The 24,330-nt window shown below is 41.8% G+C and overlaps 1 protein-coding gene and 1 long non-coding RNA gene across 2 annotated transcripts; both read left to right on the forward strand.

Moving 5' to 3' along the window:
• The first annotated feature begins 694 nt into the window (after positions 1–694).
• CAPZA1 (capping actin protein of muscle Z-line subunit alpha 1) lies at positions 695–23,907 on the forward strand. Its single transcript, XM_053457602.1, has 10 exons — positions 695–782; positions 12,827–12,890; positions 14,751–14,802; positions 16,254–16,317; positions 17,617–17,823; positions 18,081–18,160; positions 18,270–18,348; positions 18,872–18,943; positions 21,345–21,407; positions 23,407–23,907. Exons 1-10 carry the CDS (start codon positions 744–746, stop codon positions 23,545–23,547), a joined length of 861 nt encoding a protein of 286 aa, XP_053313577.1. The 5' UTR covers positions 695–743; the 3' UTR covers positions 23,548–23,907.
• LOC128475132 (uncharacterized) lies at positions 20,299–20,642 on the forward strand. Its single transcript, XR_008346443.1, has 2 exons — positions 20,299–20,385; positions 20,499–20,642. It is a non-coding gene; the product is annotated as an uncharacterized LOC128475132 (long non-coding RNA).
• Positions 23,908–24,330: the final 423 nt, after the last annotated feature.

Consider the following 24,330-nt stretch of genomic DNA (forward strand, 5'->3'; position numbering starts at 1 on the left):
ATTGAGTTTTGCCCGGAGACTTGGAAAGAAGAGTCCTGCCACATCCCACTCCCTCTTAAATTGGGGGTGTTGCACAATGGCGCAGAACCGCCCGCGCCGTCGGTGGGCACTCCAGCTGTGTTTAACAACCGTAGGCTTTCGGTAGCTGTAGGCCAAAAGTTCCCAGGTATGGACACCATGTCATTTTGAAGGGACCTCTCAGCTGTCATATAAATTAAGGCTCAAATGACGGCCACAGCGCCTTCATTTCCCATGACAAATAAAGTTTTTTTTACGAGTATGATCGGTAGAACACATTGGCACACCATTGTAAGCGTGTCCCTTCTGTACCATTTTTGTGATGGGACTATTAAAAGGTCAATATTTTGAAGACTTTTAGCAGGGTCTGCACATATATACTGTTCATGGGTACCACACAGTGGCAATATACATAGCTGAATTCAGTATATTAATGTAATGAATTGTTTAGGGTTCTAGAAAATGTGTTAGAAACCTATTTTCTGACCCTTACGTTTCAGTAAGCAATGCATACATTTTACACAAGCTTAAAAAAACCACAGGCGCGTACCGTAGCGTGCTAAAAGCACAAATAAGGGCGCCGAACGAAATCAGGAAGCTTTTGCCTCCAGCAATATGGCGGCTAGAACGCGCTACAGCTTCTGCTTTGCTCCGGAAATTTACCCCTCCCATCCCGTGGAGCTTTGCGCCCTAATCGCGGCGGGGCTGGGCCAGTTGGAGCCAAGATGGCTGACTACGAGGATCGGGTGTCTGATGAGGAGAAGGTAAATACTCCACCGTTCCTGAAACTCTAGTGTTTTGCCTCCTCATGCACCATCATTGGAGTGTGTGGCCGAACCGGGGTAACCTTGTCGGTTTTCACAGTCTCCATTATTGTTTACTTCTTCCGCGTTTAACCCTTCGCCTGCTTTGTTAGTGACAGCTCTCCGCGCCACCTCCGGCATTCCGTTTCGTAGCGTCCAACTCCCATCGCTCACAGCACCTACTTGAGCGTGAATAGCAATTGTGACTGTAGGGCCGGTGCAGAGCCTATTCGTGGCTATCTTTTAGGTAACGAGGGCAAGGCCTGTCAGTGAGCCTGGATCTAATTTACCTGTCTTTGATGTTTGCGGCCAGGGTTAGCAGCAGGGAAAGGGCTGTTAGCTAGCTCGTAAAAGCCGGGCTTAGGGAACTGATTGAACTCTGTAGGCAGGGGTGCATCGTTAATAGATGACAAGTCCCAGCTGGGGTTCTGTGATATATATATATATATATATATATATATATCTATCTATCTCTTAAAGGCTGTTCTATGTTTTGTTTTTGTAAGGCAGCATAACTGTGCAAGGTTACCTGTATGTAGCACCTGATCATATATACATATATATGGTGGGTTTGTGTGTGTTTATATGTGTGTGTGTATATATGTGTGTGTGTGTGTGTATATATATATATATATATAATTTTTGAACAAGTGTTGAATGGCAGCAAGTCATCTGAGTAGTTCTGACAGTTGGTCAGTTGACAGTTGGTCAGATGTGTTAAGTGAACTTGGTCTGGAGGTAATGGGAGTTCTTGTAGCAAGCACCGGCTTGCCTCTTGTAATCTTTGAGATCAGGGCTCCCTGTGTTGCGGCAAAGTGCGTGTTCGCTTTTTTGACTGTACGGTGTTTCGATGGATCCACTCCTTGGGTTTCCTCTAATTATAGAACAGGGGTCAGCGAAAGAATCTTGGATCTCTATGTGGCTTACGTCTGCATGCCCCTCTTCAATATAACTACCTACACGGAGACCGCTAGGCGCATGGCGTAGCTGGCAAAGAAAAAAAAAAAGTTGTCAGGTTTCCCAAGCGAGATCTAATCTGCAGTACAGCTGTCAGTCCATCATGTCAGACCCTATAAGTCTAAATGATCGTAAATATGCACGACAAATTTATTTTCTGCAAAAAAAAAACTGCAGCTCCGTCATACGTGCCAGATTTTTGGACCCTGTGAATCTGCAGAAAAAATAATTTTTTTTTGTCCTTCTCCTGCAATAGCTTTGAAAGGTACAGGAAAGACGAGGCTCATATTAAATGCGGTGGTGCCTCGTATCATCCTCATGAGGACTTATTCTCCAGAACTAGTTTGGAAGATAACTTTCATAACGTAGCACTTTTTCCACATCTTGTTAAATCCTTTTATATTCTCAAATATTTGTTTTCCCTCCTAGAAGCAAAGTAATACTAAAGCCACAATGGTGTTTTGTATTTAAAACTCATATCAAATATCAGACTTAAGCAGAGTTTCTTTCTTCTTGCACTCGTTACCTGCTTATCGATTGCAGTTTGTTTCTGGTTGGAATTGTTAATCGCTCGCTATCAGAGCCTGCTTGGGACATTGTGCTGCCTAGGCTCAAAGATGAAAGGCTGAACCCCCAACCATGCCCAAACCCAGAAACATGCACCTCTTACCCTGTCTTCGGCTTACCTTTCATGCTGCTCCGGCAGGGTCACGCAACGCAACGTTACATGACCCCACTTAACTCACCTTCTTCTTAAAACTAGAGCCATAAGAGTTAAGCTCAGGACTCGGGATTTACCACTTCATTCCTACTTGTATAGCATGCTTTCAGCTTTCTTTGGAAGGGGGGTGGCGGCAATTGCCCCCCTGGATCTGCCCATGCTTGCCGTCCCTGCCAAAGTGCCTCCTGGGTCCCATGGTCCCACCAGAACCCATGTAAGGGCCAGCCCTGTTCACTATGCTAATATTGCAAGGTTGTCGCAGTGTGATATCCTAGTGAATGATTGTCACTGTTTAGCGTATGCTGCATTCTAGGTTCGCTAAGGATCACTCTATCCAGTAGACAATGTAGACTTCTGCTCAGGTCACCAGTAATCTCAAACTAAAGCAGACGGCATCAGGGCAGTGTGGCAGACACCTTGCTAAATGTTACCGCCTCGAGCCTTTTCGCAGACGCGGGTTCCTTGTAGAAGACTCTGTCGCCTCTATTAGTGTCACTTGAACCCATACGTCCTAATGAAAAGCTCCTCGGCTCGGTGGATGCCCGTTCTCGAACAGGAAGAATTCAGTAATTCTCTATTTCCTGTATGAGAAATGCAAGAATGTGCATGTTTCAACAAAAAGATAATGCCGGAATTCTTTGCATTCGCAGAAGACGGCATCAGCTGGAGTAATGAGTTCCCGTTGAGAAATGCTCTTGCTTCTTCTTAGTTTCTTATTTATTTTTTTAACATAAATTGTTGTTCTTGATTTTTAATGATGAACACCACGTGGATTTTGTGTATGGGTTTAATGGCACATAAAGCAAGAATGTTTGGGGTTTTTTTGGTTTGAATTTTGGCATGTTGTACTTCAATCACTTTGCTAGGAACCAAGTTATTTTCACATCTGCTGATATTTAACTACCCAAAAGTACATGGTTGTGTTCTAACATGCTGAAGTCGACACAGTTGCAGTTACTTAATGTAAAGCAAAGGGTTCCCAGTAGACTCACTGGAACTTAAGCATGAGCCAGCGCTGAGTATATCGCGCATGCACAGAGGTAATCAGGAGATGTCTCTCTGAACGCATTTACTGCAAGCTAAAGATCTTGGCATGGAAAGATGGCAGATAAATAGGGGTATCCTGATGGATCCCTTCATGCGCTTGAGAACATTTAAATGGGTACTCAGCTGCTGTTTACATTAAGGTGCATATGATGGCAGGTATGCCCCTTTGACACTTGAGGAACGTCCAGATACATCCAATGCGCCCTACAGTAGTTTAAGGAAATATTATCCTGTTCCTGCGTCAGCTGGGTACAGAGACTTTCTACTGTTTTACACGGCAGCTCCGGAAAAAGAGAACAAAATGCACACCAGAAATAGTTAAACGTGCGCCAGTGTCACCAAAGCTTTATTAAGTATACGTACCTCTCAAGCACAAATGGTTGGGGAGAAAAAGCTTCTTTTTAACGGCTGGCAAATTGAGAGGGACTTTCTGCCCCCAAAAATGTAGATTCTTATGTCAAATATCATGAATTTCCAGCCCTGAGTAGTTCAGGTATATGGTTGTACGCGGTGTTTGCAGAACTTTGAAGCCAGGAAGTGATTCATCTGCAGTAATCAATATTAAACCAGAAATATTATTTTTCTTCTAACACTTGCCTCATGCGTTATCAACGTAGGTTTGACCAAGCAGTCCTTGGCATGGCGCTAAGCAATGGGTGTGGAGCATATGTTAGCATAAGGATATAAGCACACAGTGTAAAGCAAAACTTCAGTGCTCGCTCTTCTTGCAGCGTGTCCTGGTGGGCAGAACTGGTCGCCGACCGTACGGGCAGCCGGCCGTGTCCTACACTGTCGGGTGCGAGACTGACGGCATGTTATGGCTGCTGCCCGTCAGGGCAAGATGAAGCCACCATGCAGGAAGTGAGCATGAATAGATAAGATACTTAAAATAACTGTGCAAGCTTTACTTTCGATATCTGTAATATTTAAGAGGCTGAAAACTATAGCAATAGGGGCACATTTTTAGAATGTCTCAAATTAGCGCCTAAATTATAGGACAATTGTCAGCTCCTACTTTTGACTGAGTAGGGTTGGTGGTGTTCACACCCAGTGCCATGATTCCGTGTGATCTGCTTTTTAAAAGGTTGCTTTAGGTCGGAGTCTGCTGGATAAAGTTAAAGGAAGATGAAGATTGCAGTGTAAAAACTCACCTCTTGGGAAGTCCCTTAGCTTTATTGCTCATCTTTCCTCGCCGAACTTAGAACTAGATTTTCATCTGTTTATGTATTTAATACATTTAATTAGTAAAGTAGGTTATCTCTTGAGCTCAAAAACTAGGTGTTGAGAACCACTTGTCTCCTTGATGATCTGGTGCAAGACCTGTCTGTGCTCCAGGGGGGTAACTAGAAACCAAGGGGCTCCCCAACTTCTCCAATCAACATGTCCCACACAGTGCCACCTCTGTCCCCAGACAGCTGCGCAATGCCTAGTGTTTCATATGATTTCGGCATAATTTTTTTTTTTGCACAGTTCGTATAAGGAAACCTTTTTATATTATTAAACTGATTATTTGGTTATGTGGTTTCTCCCTTTAGATAATAGATATGATGTTATCTTTATTTCCAGTTGTTCTTTGGCTTATATGTGTATATGCGCTTAAACCATTAATGCGTTTGTTGGTGTATGTAATGTTATGGGCATGCTGTGTGAATACACACGCTTCATCTTCTGTTTTGTGTGTCTGTCCGTCCATTGTTCCATTGTACACAAAAGCTAGACACACCTCAGTAAATGTTACTAGCCAGATGGAGTTTTTATAAGCCACATTCTCGTAGAACTATGCACACCACATTCCACCCTGGCCTTGTGTCTAGGTTTTTTTCATACCCTTTGAATATATACCCTGTGAGAAGCTCTGTATAAATCGTTTGCGCCATATAAGTAAAGGATAATAAATGTCTCCTTGTAGTCTTAATATAAATTCAACTTTTAATAAGCAGTTACTAATAAAATGTCCTAGAAGAGCCCTAGAAAGATTGTAAGGCTGCGAGGACGGCTCTCTCCACCTAATGTGCCGGTTTGTCTTAGTCTGTCAATGCTTGTGTGTGGATTTTAAAGACGTTGTATACTGGGAAGTCTTTCCCGAGCTGCTGGTTTTGGTGCGCTCTCCGGCTTTCCATTCAATACACGCCGTTTAGTAGTTTATACTTGCGTCTGGTTTTTGGGACCTAACTGCACTAAATTGATTAAACCAAGTGGTCCCGTTAGACCGTTTCTAATTATGATCTATATCTATATATTTTTATTTCTTCTGTAATTAGCCTGTGGGTATGGTGGGGCATAGAAAGAGTTAACGCTCACAGCAGGGCAGCCGGAGGAAGTATGTTCAGCAAATTTCAGCAATATTGCCTGAAATGGTAAAAGAAACGGCAGGAAGTGTGAAAGAAAGCTAGGCTCGGAGCGGTGCGCACGCATCGCCCAGCACATCTGCTGCAGCCATGCCCAGATGTCGTGTGTCTTTATAGACAGGGTTGCGTTACGGCGTTTAGTCTGATCACATATTGCACCTTGTTTTAAAATATATTTCCTTAACATTGTTGTTGCGCCGAAATCCTGGGGGTGGAGCAAAAATAATAAGGGGATTGGAAGAGCTTGGTTATGATCTATATACGCTAAAAGCATCTTAGAGGAGATATAACATTGCATAAAGATGTGAGAGGCCAATATAAAGAGCTCTCCATTGACAGAAATGTAGAGAGAGCGGGAGGTCGTCTTCTGAGACTGGAAGAGCGCAGGTTTCCTAGACAACAGAGGAAGGGATTCTTTTACAGTGAGGGCAATGAAGGTATGGAATTCACTGCCAAGCGATGTGGGGCTATCAAATATAATGGGTGCCTTCTAAAAAGGCCTGGATAAGCAGAGCACACAGGGCTTTAACAATTTGAATAATATTTTAGAGGTTCTTGATCCAAAGGGAAATCTGATTGCCTTTTGGAGTCAAGACGGTTATTCTTTCACTTTTTAAGTAAGAAAATATGAAAAAAACACTTTTTGCTGCCTCTTGGATCAAAAGCAGGAAGGATAGGTGGAATGATTGCACTTGATGGACTTTTATTTTAACTTAACGTACTAACCAACTATAGCAAACCTAGTGAATGTGTTCCACTTCTACTACTGTGTAGCGTTGGCTATGCTGAATCGGGCATTATGCTTGTAGGAGGGCATCAGCATAGCTTCTCTCTCATGTTGGCAAGCAAGTGCATGCAGGAGGGAGCTGTGAGGGACGTATTTCGCCATGAGCGACCCTTCCAGTGTTCTGAATACACAGAGCTTAAACCTTGCATAACACACAGTCTGATACTTTCTGAAGACTTGTCATGTCTTAGCTGTTATGGCTACCATGGTGTGGTGCCAATATTTGTTTAAAGATTATAGGGTTTTCCCCCCATTTTATAGGAAAGACTCAAATAGAAGTTTAGTTACAGCCTGCATAGAGCTACTTTTTAGCCGTGTATTTTGTGCTGGGTGAGAGAGCTAAATGCTTAAGCATGGATTAGAATCGGCTTATGAGGGGGATAATATGAGAAGCAGTTGATAAGGAAGAAAGTATAATGGAAGACTGGACAGAAAGCTGATGGGAAAATCTCTAATTTTAGTGCACCAGGGTAGTTAATGCTTAAGCTAAAACATCTAACAAGGGCTGTTCGGGTAGCAATAGGGGGTCCTACACAATATTAAGCAGGTGGTCCTCATGTTATGGCTGATTGGTGTATCTCCCCTGTTTACAAATCTAGATACATAACCTGTCAATGCTTACGGACTTACTAACTGCTGAAGCCGTCGCTAAGTATACTCACTAACTGACTAAACAATGCATTATAACAGGCAGACCCCAGCATTCTATGGTTGGTCCTGTAAAATAGTTATGTCGGCACTATGGTCCATTTGAGGTTTAACAGAGTTAGATGTTTGAGGTTTATCAGCTACCTGTCTCAGTTGGTTCCTCATTATGATTGTAAAGGTGGGCATGTCCTTCAGAACTGAATGATGGCATACATTTGCATCATGGGCAGTGCCAACTTTCCTTAAGGCTGCAGAAGTTGAAACATTCATCTCCTTAAAGTGTTTGTGTTCCCATCAATGGCAGAATCTGAACCTGAACTGCAGGTAGGAGGAGGCTGCTTCATCATGTAGGACTTCTTGACATTCTCCATGTCCTGTTCCAAGCTTGCACTCACAATGCCTTTACCACATCAACCCTCAGCCTGGAGAAGAAGCATGAAGTTGATGTCTATGTAATCTGACGTTTCACTCAGATTTTTTGCGTTGACAAATGACATTGTTGGGTTTCAAGACATTGTCCACGTCTCTGTTATAGGTTTATGACGTATTCCATAAAAAAAACTGCCAACAAAGCCAAGTTTTACCTGGCTAAAGAATTTGTCCGTTCAGCCACCAAAGGGTAATGCTTCTGCAATTAGGTATGAATGTGTTACATTCTTTAGTTCAAAAGTTTGACAAACCAGAAAGCCAGACTGAGGGAGAACGGTTTGTATGAGTAAGTGGAAGATAGCCAAATAGTAATATTATGTAAACTACAACTTTATATGCCTATTATATTGTACTCTAGAACATCACAAGTTGATTGTTATTGACTGAATATTTAATATATGGCTCCTGAACAGAATGAAAACTTCTATATTTTATCTCTGTCTCAGGAAGAGTCAACTATTTCTGGAATATTAGTTTTTATGTTTAATAATCAACAACACTTGGAAGATCTGTTTACTGAAATATTGAAAGCTTGAGCCGCTCTCACTGTATGAAGCTCCTCTTGAGATGAAAGGGTTAGTATGGGTCTTCTGTGGGTAGACTGTTTAACGAAATGTCATCTGGAGCCTTGCTTAGAGGCATAAATTCTGGTGTTACTCAGGCTCTGCCTTTTTACCCCCCACTGCTACCGCTTACATGCTAACCCTGGCGTGTGGTGCTAAGAAAAGCCTGGGCCGTGGTTTGGGTCCATTTAGGGCAGGAGGGAATGCAAGCAAGACAGCTACTTGGGTTACCTTGAATGCAAATTCTGTTTAAATACACATATGTCCGTGTGGTCGCCGAAAAGACAGAAGTAAGTCTGTGCTGCTAAATTTAACATTTATTCTACAAGCTTTCAGGCTATGATTTTTAAATACGGAACCGAAATCTCACTGTTGCAGGTTTGTGGCCAAAAAAAGTATTTAATTTAGAAAGATCTTGTTGAAATCCGTCGCACACGGGTGTGCTCACGAGGACATAAGGAATACACGTTTAAAGGGACTATTTACTGCCTCTGACATCCTCACAAAAAGAATGCATATTAAAATACAGTGTTAGGTCCTTTTGATATATATTCTTTACATCACAAAATCACTATTAGAAGCTGCAGCTGTGGACCTGCAGCTATCCACCTCCTCCATCGTGCTGCGGAGCGGTTGCTGAATCAGTGTGAGGAAAGTGCCTCCAATTGGTTTCAGCCAAGCTCATCTCCTACACAGGGGGTTACTACAGACTCCGACCATGCGTTTGTAAGAGGGAACGTCGTGAAAATGTAAAAGGCCATCGTATGCATTAGTGTCTTTTCTGGACCGGGTTCAGGGTTTGTATCTAGTCTGCCAGATTGTTACAGATGGAGAGGACAAGCAGCTCACATAGAAACATAGAAATTACATTGATTACACTCACATAGAAACATGTATGCCTGGTTGACCTTCTTTGAGAAGTAAGACCTCATCTGGGCCTTAGTCTTGTATTGGAGAAACTCCAACAGGTTTTCCATGACTGTCCTTACCTCCTGCTTCCCGCCTGGAATTCGGGCTGGTGGCATCCTCCGCTCACAGTTCCTGTCTCACGTGCGGTTGCGAGGGCCATTTTGCAGTCTCGATATTTACATATTGTCATTGAACCCTACATTGTGAGTAACCTAGTTTCTGCGGTGTTAGGAGCTCCAGTCTGTGGCTTCTAGGTTGCGAACAAAGGGTAGAAGAGTTCCAGAGGATTGTGGTAGGTGAATGCTCATGTATTATGCAGGGCCAGTTTCTTGGGCCTTTCTGTTTAATATAATTCACCGGGTGTCAATACGTGGGAGAAATCTTATTGATTTTACTGTACGTTATACATGGTCAACCAAGCGCTTTCTGCAGCTGACTGGGGCTGGGCTTTTTATAATTATATGTATATTGATGTCAAGAAGCTGAAACACAACTCTTGGCCATGTCTCACAGACAGGATGCCACGTTCTGTAATGGGAGGTCACCATTCTCCCTTCCCTAGAATACTTAAGATATGTTTTGGTTTTTTTTTTGTTTTGTTTAAGAAGCTACTCTCTACAATATTCCTTTTGTCTTGACGTATCATTTTTCCTGGACGTCCTCCGTGTCAGAACATTCATGTGTAATCACAATTTAAATACTCGTTAATGCCCATCAGACTTTGGCTAGCGTTCTTGGTCCATAAAGAGACGTGCATCAAATTCACTAATGGGCTGGTTCTTCCGAAAATACTCCAGAGATGGGAATTTTCACTTTAGGGACGTTCGCTAAAACGCGTATAGAATCCATGCAATGCGTCTCCGAGCTCGGATCCCGGAGGATCCCATTGAAGCACCTTATATTTTCGTATGAGTCAAAATTAACCCCTTGGGCGGTCCCTAAACCCATTGAAAACAATGCATTTTGAGCCCGTACATGTACAGGCTTTGTCATTAAGGGGTTAAAAATGTTTTTCTTTGAGCATTAAATACAGTGCCGTATATATTTTAGGGCTGCAACAACTAATCGATAAAATCGATAATCGATAATGAAATTCGTTGCCAACGAATTTCATTATCGATTAATTGAATCGATTATCGATTTATAAAATGAGGGTTTTTTCAAAGCAAACGCTCTGAAAAATACCCCTCATTATATAATCCGTTTGAGTGACTCACAGCAGCAGCTCCTACTTACCAGTCCCTCCCTGTAATCACTGTGACAACTGGCCCCGCCCCCTTCCTTCTCCCAGAAGGCCAGAACCACATGGCTGTGACACTCATCTAACTGTAAGTATAAAATTAATATTTGGGCTACTGAAAGTTAGGGGAGGTGGGGGTTAATTTAGGGGCAGTTATGGTTAATGGGGTGTTTAGGGTTAATTTAGGGGCAGTTATGGTTAATGGGGTGTTTAGGGTTAATTTAGGGGCAGTTATGGTTAATGGGGTGTTTAGGGTTAATTTAGGGGCAGTTATGGTTAATGGGGTGTTTAGGGTTAATTTAGGGGCAGTTATGGTTAATGGGGTGTTTAGGGTTAATTTAGGGGCAGTTATGGTTAATGGGGTGTTTAGGGTTAATTTAGGGGATGCTGTGGTTAATGGGGTGTTTAGGGTTAATTTAATGATGAGGACTGAGGGTTAATTTGATTAATTTTATAAAGTTAACTTAAGGTGCAGTTAGAGATAAAGGGGAATCTAAATCCTGGGGGCCGTGAAGATTAACCCAGTACTTATTTATAAAAGTATGGTGTCAGTGTGATGCGAACGGGTCTGTGACTCTATGAGGGGACTATGAGATATTGGGCATATCAGGGGAGGACAGAGTGATATCTGGGGGTATAAGGCATATACATTATATAAGGCATATGTGGGGAGGGCAGTGTGGCATGTCTGGGGAGGATGGAGTGGTGTATCAGGGTGTATAAGGCATATCTGGGGCCACAGTGGCATATCTGGGGGTAGAGTGGAGTGGCATATGTGGGCAGGGCAGCGTGGCATGTCTGGGGAGGATGGAGTGGTGTATCAGGGGGTATAAGGCGTATCAGGCACAGTGGCATATGTGGGGGTGGAGTGGCATATGTGGGAGGCAGCGTGGTATATGTGGGAGGCAGCGTGGAGTGGTATATGTGGGAGGCAGCGTGGAGTGGTATATGTGGGAGGCAGCGTGGAGTGGTATATGTGGGAGGCAGCGTGGAGTGGTATATGTGGGAGGCAGCGTGGAGTGGTATATGTGGGAGGCAGCGTGGAGTGGTATATGTGGGAGGCAGCGTGGAGTGGTATATGTGGGAGGCAGCGTGGAGTGGTATATGTGGGAGGCAGCGTGGAGTAGCATATGTGGGAGGCAGCGTGGAGTGGCAGATGTGGGAGGCAGCGTGGAGTGGCATATGTGGGAGGCAGCGTGGAGTGGTATATGTGGGAGGCAGCGTGGTATATGTGGGAGGTGGCGTGGAGTGGTATATGTGGGAGGCAGCGTGGAGTGGGAGGCAGCGTGGAGTGGTATATGTGGGAGGCAGCGTGGTATATGTGGGAGGCAGCGTGGAGTGGTATATGTGGGAGGCAGCGTGGAGTGGCATATGTGGGAGGCAGCGTGGAGTGGTATATTTGGGAGGCAGCGTGGAGTGGCATATGTGGGAGGCAGCGTGGAGTGGCATATGTGGGAGGCAGCGTGGAGTGGTATATGTGGGAGGCAGCGTGGAGTGGTATATGTGGGAGGCAGCGTGGCATATGTGGGGGGGCAGCGTGGCATGTCTGGGAGGCAGCGTGGCAAGCCTGGGCTCAAATGTGCATCAATTGGGGGGCCTGGTTGGGAAATAAAGACAAGAAATGCATTTTATCAAAGTTTTTTTATTCTGCTGTTTGTATTTAACATCATTTGTTTATTAAACTATTTTAAATAAATGAAAAATTTACATTCATTTTTTTTATCCGATTAATCGAAAAAATAATCGGCCAACTAATCGATTATGAAAATAATCGTTAGTTGCAGCCCTAATATATTTATACTTTAACGAAAAGGGTCTTTTATTTCATTAGGTCCTAATACTTTTCCTTTGTCTGCGGGCCTGTAGCCGTGTTATCTTAGCTGGCTTTTCTCAGAGGTAGAATTTATGATGGAGAATGCAGAGGCAAACATTTTAGCCATACAAGCCATAAAAATAATTTTCAGCCATCAGAAAACCGGTATAATATTTATGGTGTATTCGTAACAAGTCTACTTTCTAAGACCTAACTTAGTTGCGGCTTCTAGGTATGCGTCGTACGATTTCAAACCATAAGGTTATGTATAAAGAGACGTTCCAGGGCAATAGTTCTGAATAGAGAGCAAGCCCAATGGAAACATTGACCTATTGTCACTGCTGCACCTCGAATGCTGCGTGTATAAACCCGATGGCATCTCTAACCACAAGCGTTTGTTTCTAGAAGCCATGTAAGCCTTTGACATTAGAGGCATCGGTGTTAAACGTGTTTAAATGGTTTTGGTGATCGCTCCCCACCCCTCTGAAAGAAATGATCTTTAAAAACAAAACAACCAAAAAAACCCTGTTTGTATTTCTGCAGGTGCGCATTGCGGCAAAATTCATCACCCATGCGCCCCCAGGAGAGTTCAACGAAGTCTTTAATGGTAAGTGCAAACAGGCATCACATGTCACAGAAACTACATATTGCCTGTATGTAATTATATATGTATATATAATATATAATATGTGTGTGTGCGCATTTATGAATGACTTGCAGTATTCTTACAGCTTGTGTTTGGCTTATTACATGCCTTTAATGGATGTGGCGGCGGAGAGGTCGCTTTAAAGTTAGTGTTCTCATTGTAAGCTTCAGGGACGCTTCAGCGATAAACATCTCCATGCAAGTGATGGGTCGGCGAATGCTGAGGGCAGGCGTCTATTTATATCCCATGTGCATGTGCGGAAAGAGCTCTTATTGTTTTCATTAGGCGCACTTTCCTGCCACTGACTGGCAGCTTTACACAGCTTCTGCCTTTAAGTGCTGTATCCAATATGAATTGTTCAAAAACAGAGTAATACGCATACTGTGTAAACTGTCTTCTTAAAAAAGCGGTACCCTATATGTGTGCCTGACAGATGGATTTCAGGCACCGCCCCCCCCCCCAGTTAAAGACTAACAGTATGGCAATAGAGATCTTGGGGAACAAGGGGTAATTTGCAGGAACTTATCTTCGGTGGAGAACTGGACGTATAACTTTAAATACAGATGGTAATATATAATCCAAGTGATTCTGTATGTGGTTCAGTTCACCTTTTTGGGTTTAGGATGCCAACTATGTACCACTATGATCACTGACTATTAATTTCTGTAGAGAACACGTGATACTTGCTTCCTGTTGCACTTTAGCTCATAAGAGGGAAAAACTACAGCATGATTTGTTTGGAAGTTACATAGTTTTCGTTTTCTGGAAAGCTACTGAAGTTGCTAGATTATAAAACAAGGGTTTTTTTCAGAGCAAGAGCTCTGAAAAATACCCCTCCTCTTATAGCTGAAGTCATCTTATAAACAGACCTCAAATAGAGGTCTGACTACAAGACTAAGATCCAGACCCCCCCGCAGGGCACCTGGATCCTCCTCTCGGGCAGCCGGTGGACGTCTATGCGATGCGCGCAGACAACCCCCCCCTGCTACTGGGGCTTGTGTGACGGAGCACCCCTGTGACATGACCTTCTGGTGTTCAGTCATAGAAGCCCTGGTGGAGGTTGCCTGCGCGCATGGCGCGAACATCCACCGGCTGCCCCTGCTTGACACCAGGGAGTCTGGAGCACGGGGTACAAGTCTAGGGATGCATCTGTAAGTGGGGGGGGCACATTGACAAATAGGGGGTATAAGGAATATCGGGGAGCAGAGTGGCATATAGGAGTTAAGGCATACCGGGGGGTATAAGGCATATCTGGGGGGCCGAGTAGCAAGCCGAGGGGCAGACGTGCATACTTGGGGGGCCGGTTGGCAAATAAAAGGAAATAAAAACAAAGAATGCATTTTTCTCAATCATAGTTCTTATTTAATATGAAAAATAGTTTACATGTGAATTAATATTTACTAATAAAACTTATATGGTCGTCTTATAATTGGGCAAAAATTTAGGGGGGCGTCTTATAATTGGGCAAATACAGTGATTTTAGGTTTCTGCCCAACATTACTTGCCAAAGGGGTCCTCAATCTTTCACTTTTAAAACACTGAAATAATGTTTCTTTCCCTAAGTCACATTGTATAGGCAGTTCAGGATCACGGGGTGATGGATATTGTTTTCAGAAAACGTGCAACACTTCAGTGTTTCGGTGCTTTCTTTGTTGCATTGTGTGACCAGGCACAAGTCTGGACAGAGAGGTCTTCCTACAGTCTATTGCACACTGGCATTTACACAACCACAAATGGAGTCGTTCATCTGACTCCTTCATAAACTTCTCCAGGTGACATATTCTTAACTTTACCCTTTCTGTTTTGTGTTTTGTATTACAGACGTCCGGCTACTCCTTAACAATGACAACCTGCTCAGGGAGGGCGCAGCACAGTAAGTATTTTATTCTTTGGATCATTACTATGTTGTATAACTGCTTAGGCACTGCAAGTACACCTTATGACCAAAGGCATGTGGACACCTGACCATCACACCTAATATAAGCTTGTTGGACCTCTTATTTCAACAGCATAGCATGGTCCTAAATAGGGAGTTGCCCCCACTCTTTTGCAGCTATGAAAACCTCCACCCTTCTGGGAAGGCTTCCCAAAAGATTTTGGAGTGTGTTGGCTGAGTGGGCCACAGTGCATTTGTTAGGTCAGGTACTGATGTTGGATGAGAGAATCTGAGTCCACAGTCATCCCAAAGGTGTTCGATGTTGTTGAGGTCATGGCTCTATGTAGGCCACTCGAGTTCCTCCGCACCAAGCTCATCAAACAATGTCTTTATGGACCTAGCTTTGTGCAAACTGTTGCCAGAAAGTTGGAATCATAAAACTGTCTAAAAGTTGTTTGCTTTCTGTAGCATTAACATTACCTTTCACTGGGAATAAGGGTCCAGGCCCAATCCCTGAAAGCAGCCCCAGACCAATATCCCTCCTGCACCAAACATTACAGTAGGTGCCATGCAATCTGGTAGGTAGTGCTCTCCTGGGATCCTCCAAATACAGATTACTTCATCAGACTTCCATATTGTGAAGTGGGATTCATCGCTCCAGAGTCCAGTGGCGGAGTGCTTTACACCACTCTACCCAATTCTTCACAGTTGGAAGTGATACAATTGTTGTGTTTGAAGCAGTGTCCTACAGAATTTCCTGCTTTGTTTGCATCCCCCATGGATTAGTGTTGGACACAAAAACGTTAACAAGTGGCAGTAAAGATTCCCATGAGCTAGGGCTACTAGATCCCCCCCCTTCAACTGAGACGATATAGAGAATAAATAGTGTAGGAATACACCAAACGCTCAGCTGTCTGCCTGGCTGGCCGGACGGGCACACTCTCTCACACATGTTCCTTTGTTAGTCACCTTACTTTGTTAAAACATACATTTATTGCTGTCTGTACACTTTGGCGCATAACAGTTTCTATATCAAGAGCTAAGTAGAAATAAGAAAGTGGATATGAACTTATAGTTGTTATATTTTACTAGGGACCTTTTTTTGCCTTTAGTTACATTATGCTTGAACTTTTTTTTGTTCATTGTCACACAAAGCATTACAAATTGAGACCATAGAGACAACCCACCAAAAGACATGAATCAGTATACAGGAGATGAATGACAGGATACTGGTAATTACACATGTATAACCAAGTGGCCCATGACAGCCGCTTAACCATACCTGAAAAAACCTGATACAAACCTGATATAACTGTTTCTTTAATAGTGGAGTGAACTCAGCCTTTGACTCTGGTGAGCATAGCTCTGGATTCCTTTTTATAATAATACATGGAATAGTGTTGTATTTTCCGAAATAGTAACATTTGGCACTTTTTGTTTCTCAACAGTGCATTTGCCCAGTACAACATGGATCAATTTACTCCCGTCAAGATCGAAGGTTATGATGACCCCGTAAGAGACTGACTATTTTTTAATGGTTTCGGCAGTATTCCTTCTGCCAGCTTTCGTGCCATTGGCCTCTATGCACTGAAACTTTGTGTTTCTGAGCATGTGTATTCCAGCTGTTGTCTTTGGCCCTCTTGAAAAGGAAAATATATATATATATATAGCTCTATTTGTTTGGGACCTCAGAGCTCTATCTTGGTCCTTTTTGGTATCCATATAGTAACATTGCTATACCTCTTGGATGCTACTGTAAATAACAATAGACCATTGGTTTAATATATACAAGACAAACTGAAGTAGCTTTGTAACAGCGTTACTGCGGTAAGAGGTGGCATTTATGTTTAATGCTCCATTGGTTCAGTCAAAATGATTTTGCCTCCTGTCTGAAGTCTGCCCCCTCCTTTGTTGGCATGTCATATACATAATAGTATTTCATTTTCAAGCACATCTTTGTGAGTTGGCACACAACTTTTTTTTTTTCTTCACTTTTTTTTGTTTTTGATGTAGAAATTCTTTACAAGGCAGGGAAAGGTTATAAGTGCCACTGATTTCCAGTGCAGATCTTTAGATTCTTGAGGGTCAAGGTTTCCAAGGATGACCATTAGTGGTTTACATCTCTGTCTTAAGTATTGCAGCATTAGCTAATGGAAGAGCTGACAGGAGCGTTTGGTGGTTTCAACTCCGGCTTTACTATTCGTTACACTAGCAATGTGTACGCTGACTTTTTGGAGAATTCTCATTCTTTAAACTCTACATTACATAGCCCCAACCAACCTCTCATTACAGGAGAAGCTCACTTTATAAGGTACAATGAAATAAAACACCTGAAATACAAATCTCCTGCAAACCTTTCCGTCAATGTTCTGTTTAGTCAATAAACCCCTTTTGTATTATTCTCTTTGAAGTGTTAAAGCAGTTAAGTAAAGGGCCCTCTCCCTATTACTGGTTTACTTTTGCCAGTCAAGCAGCCATTCGAAGATCCTTAAATTTAAAGCATTATTTATATTCTTTAATAAGACGTATAGTACTGGTTGTAGTCCTGGATTAAACTTTGAGACATAGTTCATAAAATCTCAATCATTTAGATGATTGTGATATTTTGTCAGGTTAACACAGCCTGTATTTTTAATGCACAATTTTATGTAGGGGTAGAGACTTGAGAAGCCCCAGGTTTAGACCATGAAGAAACTTGCAATGTTTGTGTTTATTATAGCCTAACCTACTGCCTGTTTGCTGTCGATATCTACATCTTATCTATAAGATCTCCTTATTGCACCTCACTAATCGTCTTTGTTTCATTAATAGATTCTAATCACAGAGCATGGAGACCTTGGCAATGGCAGATTCCTAGATCCACGAAATAGGATTTCTTTTAAGTTTGACCACCTGAGAAAAGAAGGCAGCGACCCTCACCCAGATGACGGGGACACAAGCTTAAAGTCTTGGAGAGATGCCTGCGACACAGCATTGAGAGCTTACGTGAAAGATCACTATTCAAACGGCATTTGTACTGTTAAGTATCCTTCTATGAAACATAGGCGTTAACACCTAAAGATTAAACTGAGTTTCTTTTTACATGAGGACTTTGCTACTACCTGGTTTCTAAGTAATTGCTAACGTCCAGGGGCAGATTTAATCAGGTTGGAGCTCTGAGGCTTGGACCTGATGCTCTACACTCGCTCCGAACTGATTAAATTGTGAGATGTTTTAGCCTTGCTAAATAAGTGTATTGGTGATCCCCTGTCTAAATGATGTTGATCTTCTCGTAGGTCTATGGGAAGACAATAGATGGACAGCAAACCATAATAGCGTGCATCGAAAGCCACCAATTTCAACCGAAGAACTTTTGGTATGTATACGTAAAGTACATGATGTGGTCTCAAATAATATATAGTAAATTCTATTGACCATCTTGCGTGCAGAATGATTTACCTTTAGATTTTAAATTCTTTGTGTAGGAACGGCCGTTGGCGGTCTGAATGGAAATTCACTGTGTCGCAGTCTACTGCTCAGTTGGTTGGAGTGCTCAAAATTCAGGTAAGCAACGACTTAATGTAACTGAAATGTATGTTTTTTTTTTTCTTCTTCTTCTTAATCCTGTGTGTTAGATCTATACAAAGAATAAGTTTTGTTCAAAGCTTACCCTATGTGTATATCACGGTGCCAGCCCTCATATACACTTTAATGCATATTATAGCAGATCGGTCCCCCCCTTTGAAAATGAATGAGTGGATTCTGCAGAACCCGTCTATATGCACTTGCCCCTTTCCCCATCCCCCAGCTAAGCTATATGGCAGCATTGTAATGGTGGGTAAGAGAAATAAGCTTTGCTAAAGGACATTGATCAGGTATTGCTAGTTCTACCACCCAGAGAGACAGCTCTGGGCTTCTGTCACACGTGAACTCCATGAAGTAACTTTATATTGCATTTTAGTGCTATAGATTTGTCTTTGCCAAATGCATTAGCATAGGCACAATACTTATAATATATAAGGATTCTGTAATGTTGGTGGAAAACCGTATTGCATTAATCTGTTCTCTGTTGTAACTTGCTCTACAGGTTCATTACTACGAAGATGGCAATGTTCAGCTTGTCAGCCACAAAGATGTGCAGGAATCCATAACAATTGCAGTGAGTATCCATATTATCAGACCCTCCCCAAAGAAACATATAATGTGAGGCACATGCGCAAAACTTGGCTTTGTGTCAGTAACATAACACAGATTGCGTTTTCTAAAGTAGCCTTCAATTTATAAACTTATTCGGCCCTTCTCTAGCCTTCTTATACTATGTAAACCCCTGTGACACTTTTTCCTTTGTTTTCAGCATAAGGTAAACCCAGCTAGTCATTTTATAATGCTATAATCTCAATCTAAAACATACCGTATTTATCTAAAACCATTGTATTCTAGCCAATGCAACTCGAAATAACCAAAATCCTACACATTGGGAAATTCGCTGCCTTCACACACATTATAATCACAGATATATAATGAGTAATAGGAATGTGATATACGCAGTCATTCTGACATGAAACAAACTATGATTCACTCGTCACAAGTAAATATTGCAGCAGGTCTACAACACGGTATTATTGTGTGTACAGAGTAACGTGTTCGCAATACCAGTCAATGGAATAATTTTTACCGCTTTGCAATTGGATTGCTTCTTATACACATTCCCTTTGTAGCGCAGCATCTCTTAACCTGTTTAGGAACTAGAACACTAGTCATAAGTGTCGTCCTAGGTGCGTCATATAAAACTATTCTTGTCCCGTGACATTTGTGGTACATATTGGGTCAAATTCTGCTGCATCACCGATCACAACCTGGTTTCCATATTGTCAACTGGAGAGAGTACGTAATGCGAATAGAATTAAACGGTTATTGAGGATGTTGACACTAATTCTTCTCTCTACCACCAGCACCACTGATCACGTAATTATAATTTTAATATTGCCAATTATATCTAAAAAGGGACCACAGTGATGCCCCCTTATTACAAGATCCAAGGGTATCCCCAATAACACTGCACCCCCAAATTACAAGATCCAAGGCTATCCCCAATACCATTGCAGTGCTGCGATAAACATTCCAACACACCAAACTGTAAAATATGTTCAATTGTTTCTGAATAACTCATACCATCTTGAAGAATTAAGAAAAAAAAATGCTCATCAACAAAATATAGTAAAAATAAGGAAAAAAACACCATGAGTGAACTATTGGTAAACAGAAACTGATTTTGTTTCTTCAAATGGCTTCTATTCTGTGGACAAAGTCTTATTTTGTTTTTTTTATGTATATATATTTTTTTAAAAATTTCTGCTCACTTTTGTATATTATAGCCCTAAAAATAGTGCTTCGTATGAATGTGTGAAACCACAAAGGCCCTGCTTGTTCTTGAAAAGCAAAACAAACTCTAATTTATGTGCATATTCTAGAGAGAAATATCGATACAAAATATTGCAAAAAACACAAAAATGACTCTGGCCCTGTATCGTAAAGCAAATATATAAAAGTAAAAGCTAGTGAAGCAAGGGTTTTGGATGCAAGCAGTGTGGCCCTGCTCAGGTTAGTGGGGTTCGGTTTATGCTGTGGGCGAGAGAGGTTCAAAGCATGGACGTCAAAGATGTGTGAAAACAAAATAATAATTAAAAAAAACAAAACAAAAAAACCTTGTAGAGTTATTTAGGTTTTTGAGATATGGTTGACCGATTTCTGCAAGTTATTTCAACTGTCTTACAACAGCGACTCCTGCAGAGAATTCTCCTGACCCTCCTCATACATTCTTCTGCAATGGTAGTCACAATTCACATTAAAAATATAAATTGCCAAGCGTATTAGTTTATTACGCTTAGAAACTGTGATCGTATATATTTTAGTTCTCGTTAGCAGTAGTAGTATACGTGAATATATAATGTGATCAGCAGGTGGCAGACATTGGCAAGTTTAGCATGGCTGTCCTTTGCCTGAAACAACTAGTGAATAAAAATCGTCCTTGGCACTTTAAGGCCAGCAGCCGATAAATTACATGCATGCTGCAGCCTAATGGATACAGGAGGTTGCACTATATGCTCTTATTGTGCCACAAGTATGGGATCTCACGTACATTGAAGGGGCTGGTTCATGCCTGACATGTATTGCTCAATGAGATTTTACATATTTAAAATTGCCTGCAAATGTATATTGTGCATTATGGAATAGTTTTCTACTTTTTATGTACTCGTTGCAAGTTTTAGGCAGGAGGCTTGTCGCTTCTTCAGTACCCCCTTGCGCTGCTCGTCATCTTTATGGGCAGATGCGTTGCGTCTCTCTGAGGCGGATAACAATGCTAGGGAGGTACAGACCACCGCTGGTAAAAAGTGACTGTGTTGTAGATCTGCCCCCCACGCTGAATTATGAGATGCCTCACCACCTATCCGGGAGGCACCCAAGTAACCATCGCCACCACTTGTTCTCATAGACCGTTAGTTGAAAACTGAAGCACACCTTTAATCCAATGTATCGTATCTTATTTTATTCTTTCTTAGGGAGAAGCCCAAACTGCCAAGGAGTTCGTAAGAATTATAGAACAAGCCGAAAATGAGTACCAGGTGACTTTTTTTTTCTTTTCAGTCGAAAGCATTAACCAATTTGTGTTGACATAATCATTTTTGTGGAAAACCGATAGCAGGATTCATTAAACCAGAGGATGAAACGTTTTAAGCTCCTGACTTCATTTTCACTGTTCTGATGAGCTAAGCTTCCCCTGCTCCATGTGAAGATAAATTTCCACGTTGGGTGTTCACAGCACTCAGTAAAGTTAGTAGCAGGTCTGCTATGTATTCAGTTTACTACTTTTCCATAGTGTACATTTTACAATTCGGTTCACTTAAATAAACCTTGGAATAATGTTAACGGATTCAATTAAGCCAAAATGGCAGGTCAACTGCTTCCCGTTTTCACTATTTGCATGATTTTTCCTCCCTATTAAGTTCTTTTCTTTTTCCCTCTTTGTTTTTGTTTTTTTTCTTTTTCAGCTTTTTTAAATTGCTGCTTTAATCTATAGAAGCTTATACTTTGTAAAGGTCTTACCAACTTTTACTAGTTATCTCAGTTTGACGTTTAAAAAGAAAAAAAAGCACTGTTAACTATATACTGCATCCCTAAAACAATAACATTGCTTAACCCCTTCAGGACCAGGACGTACCTGGTACTTCCTGGTCATATGTCGCCACTAGACCGGGACGTACCAGGTACGTCTTCCCCAAAAACCGCCCCCCACATCGCCACAATCGTGGTGATCGCGGGGACGCTGCTGCTGTCTGCCCAGGAGTCTGGGCAGACCAGCACAGCCACTCCAAGCCCCGCCCCCGAGCCTGAGATCACTCCCTTGGAGTAGGCGCATCAATGAAGAAATGGCTGCCTGAAAACTGTCAAAATTACCCTAGTTGAACACCTTGACTTGGATGCTGTTCATAAATATATACTTTTATGGGGTAATTTACAGTGGGGGGGGGGGCTTCCAAAATGTCCCAAATGGGATATGGGCCCAGTAAACGCGCATAATGCGCATGTTCCGGTTTTGCCCTCATACCTTCCTCAAAAAATGCATGAACCATGCATGTGAGGCCTTATTGGAACCGGGGGATGTTGGTGAACACAATTTGGTGTTTATTTTCTGCAGTTGCACATATTCTATACAAAATATAATATGAAAATAAAACATATGCAAATAAAAATACCTCAATTTGGCAGCAATTGGTGATAAAATCCCTGTTTGAAAAGTGTCAAAATGACCCTAGTTGTACACCTTGACTTATCTACTGTTCATAAACATATAATTTTGGGGGGATAATCGGTATCTGTGACAACTATTGTCGTTATTAGTCTACCATGCCAAATTTTAAAAAAATTACATTTTAAAAATGTGATGCATGCCTTGCAATATTTGCCCTATACTGGTCAAATTAGATGAAAATCCTGGCCATATTGGGTGGTTTCCAAATCAGGACAAGTTAATGAACATATTTTGGATAATTTTTTCCCATTGGTTCAATGTGTGTACAATTTGTATGTATACAAAACTGTAAAAAATGTGTGTTTTCATTTTTTCCCCACGTTTTCCAGTTTATTTCAAACTGAACAATGTACTATACCCATCTTAATATGGCTTCAAATGAAAGCCCTACTTGTGCTGAAAAAAAACAATGTATGATTTGTGTGGGTGCACTAATTGATAAGAGAGAAATTACAGTTGAAGAAAGACATAGCAAAAACACAAAAACGGCTCCGGTCCTCTAGCGACACGTTAGTATCAATCCAGGTCCTGAAGGGGTTAAAGACGTTAAGCTATATTGGCACTAAAACGTGGCGTTTCCCCTTTTAAACTAAATCCTGTTATTCCTGTAGAAGATGTTAACCCCTATGTGTACATTGTTTAACCCCTCACAATGCATTGTTTTTAATGGGTTTAAGGACAACCCATTGTCCTTAAGGGGGTTAAAAGGCAGCACCAGACACTGTGTGCTAGCCAGCTTGCTAGTAATTATGAAGATCAAACAATGCGTTAAAGTATTTCTTTCTGATTTTTTTTTTTGTCTTCTCGTACAGACTGCCATAAGCGAGAACTATCAGACCATGTCAGACACCACATTCAAAGCCTTACGCCGGCAGCTACCTGTAACCCGCACCAAGATCGACTGGAACAAAATCCTCAGCTACAAGATTGGCAAAGAGATGCAGAATGCTTGAAAACCTTTACGGGGCTTACGGCAATGTTCGGTGTGCAAAGCAACGTTGGAACTGGTCTGGTCTTACACATATGCTGTGTAACCCCTTCCGTGCCGGAGCAGTTAACTTCACTGTTTATCTCCTCCGGCACAAATGGGGTTCAAAAGGAAACGTAAAAAAAAAAAAACGCAGGGGTTTACAAAATGTGATATTTTGCTAGGGCCTACAAAGTTATTGTATTTTTTACCCTCCAGGCGCTGCAGTGCAAACGGTTTTCTTTTATATTCCCGTATATGTTTATATGTGATCACTGCGTTTCTGGGTTGCGTATGTTCCAAACAGGCAAAAGAACTTGAACTCAAAATAAAATTTAAAACAAAACTTACCGGCTTTGGGCACCCTTATGACCTCCTCTATTACAGCAGCGATGTTTCTAATGTGTCACCCGTGCTAGATCACCTAAGTTCTATTTATTCTTTGCAGACAATATCAATTGCCAATGTATTTCTCAACCATGAGATTGGTTTAAAGTAAAAAAATAATAAAATAAAACCCTATGATTTCTAAGTCTCAGCTTGTACGTATCCATACAGATAGGCGAGCTAGAGACCAGTGCTTTTGCTTAAGATTATTCAGAAAATGAATGGTCCCGCAGAGAAGGTTATACATTGTGTGGCAGCGTGTTGGGAAGTGTCATGCCAATATAGGAATGCGTCATTCTCATACCAGTCTCATTTTTCTCTTTAAATTTGAAGCTGAGCGGTTTAGGTTTCTAGAAAACCAGACATAGTTCAAATTTGGTTG

The sequence above is a fragment of the Spea bombifrons genome, chromosome 2 (genome assembly GCF_027358695.1).
Source record: "Spea bombifrons isolate aSpeBom1 chromosome 2, aSpeBom1.2.pri, whole genome shotgun sequence".
NCBI classification, from domain to species: Eukaryota; Metazoa; Chordata; class Amphibia; order Anura; family Pelobatidae; genus Spea; species Spea bombifrons.

Excerpts from the sequence above, each read along its gene's own strand:
- CAPZA1 (XM_053457602.1), top strand. The coding sequence starts at position 744 with ATGGCTGACTACGAGGATCGGGTGTCTGATGAGGAGAAG. Across the intron at positions 783-12,826 it reads GGGTGTCTGATGAGGAGAAG|GTGCGCATTGCGGCAAAATT; the intron begins GTAAATACTCCA and ends GTATTTCTGCAG. Across the intron at positions 14,803-16,253 it reads CTCAGGGAGGGCGCAGCACA|TGCATTTGCCCAGTACAACA; the intron begins GTAAGTATTTTA and ends GTTTCTCAACAG.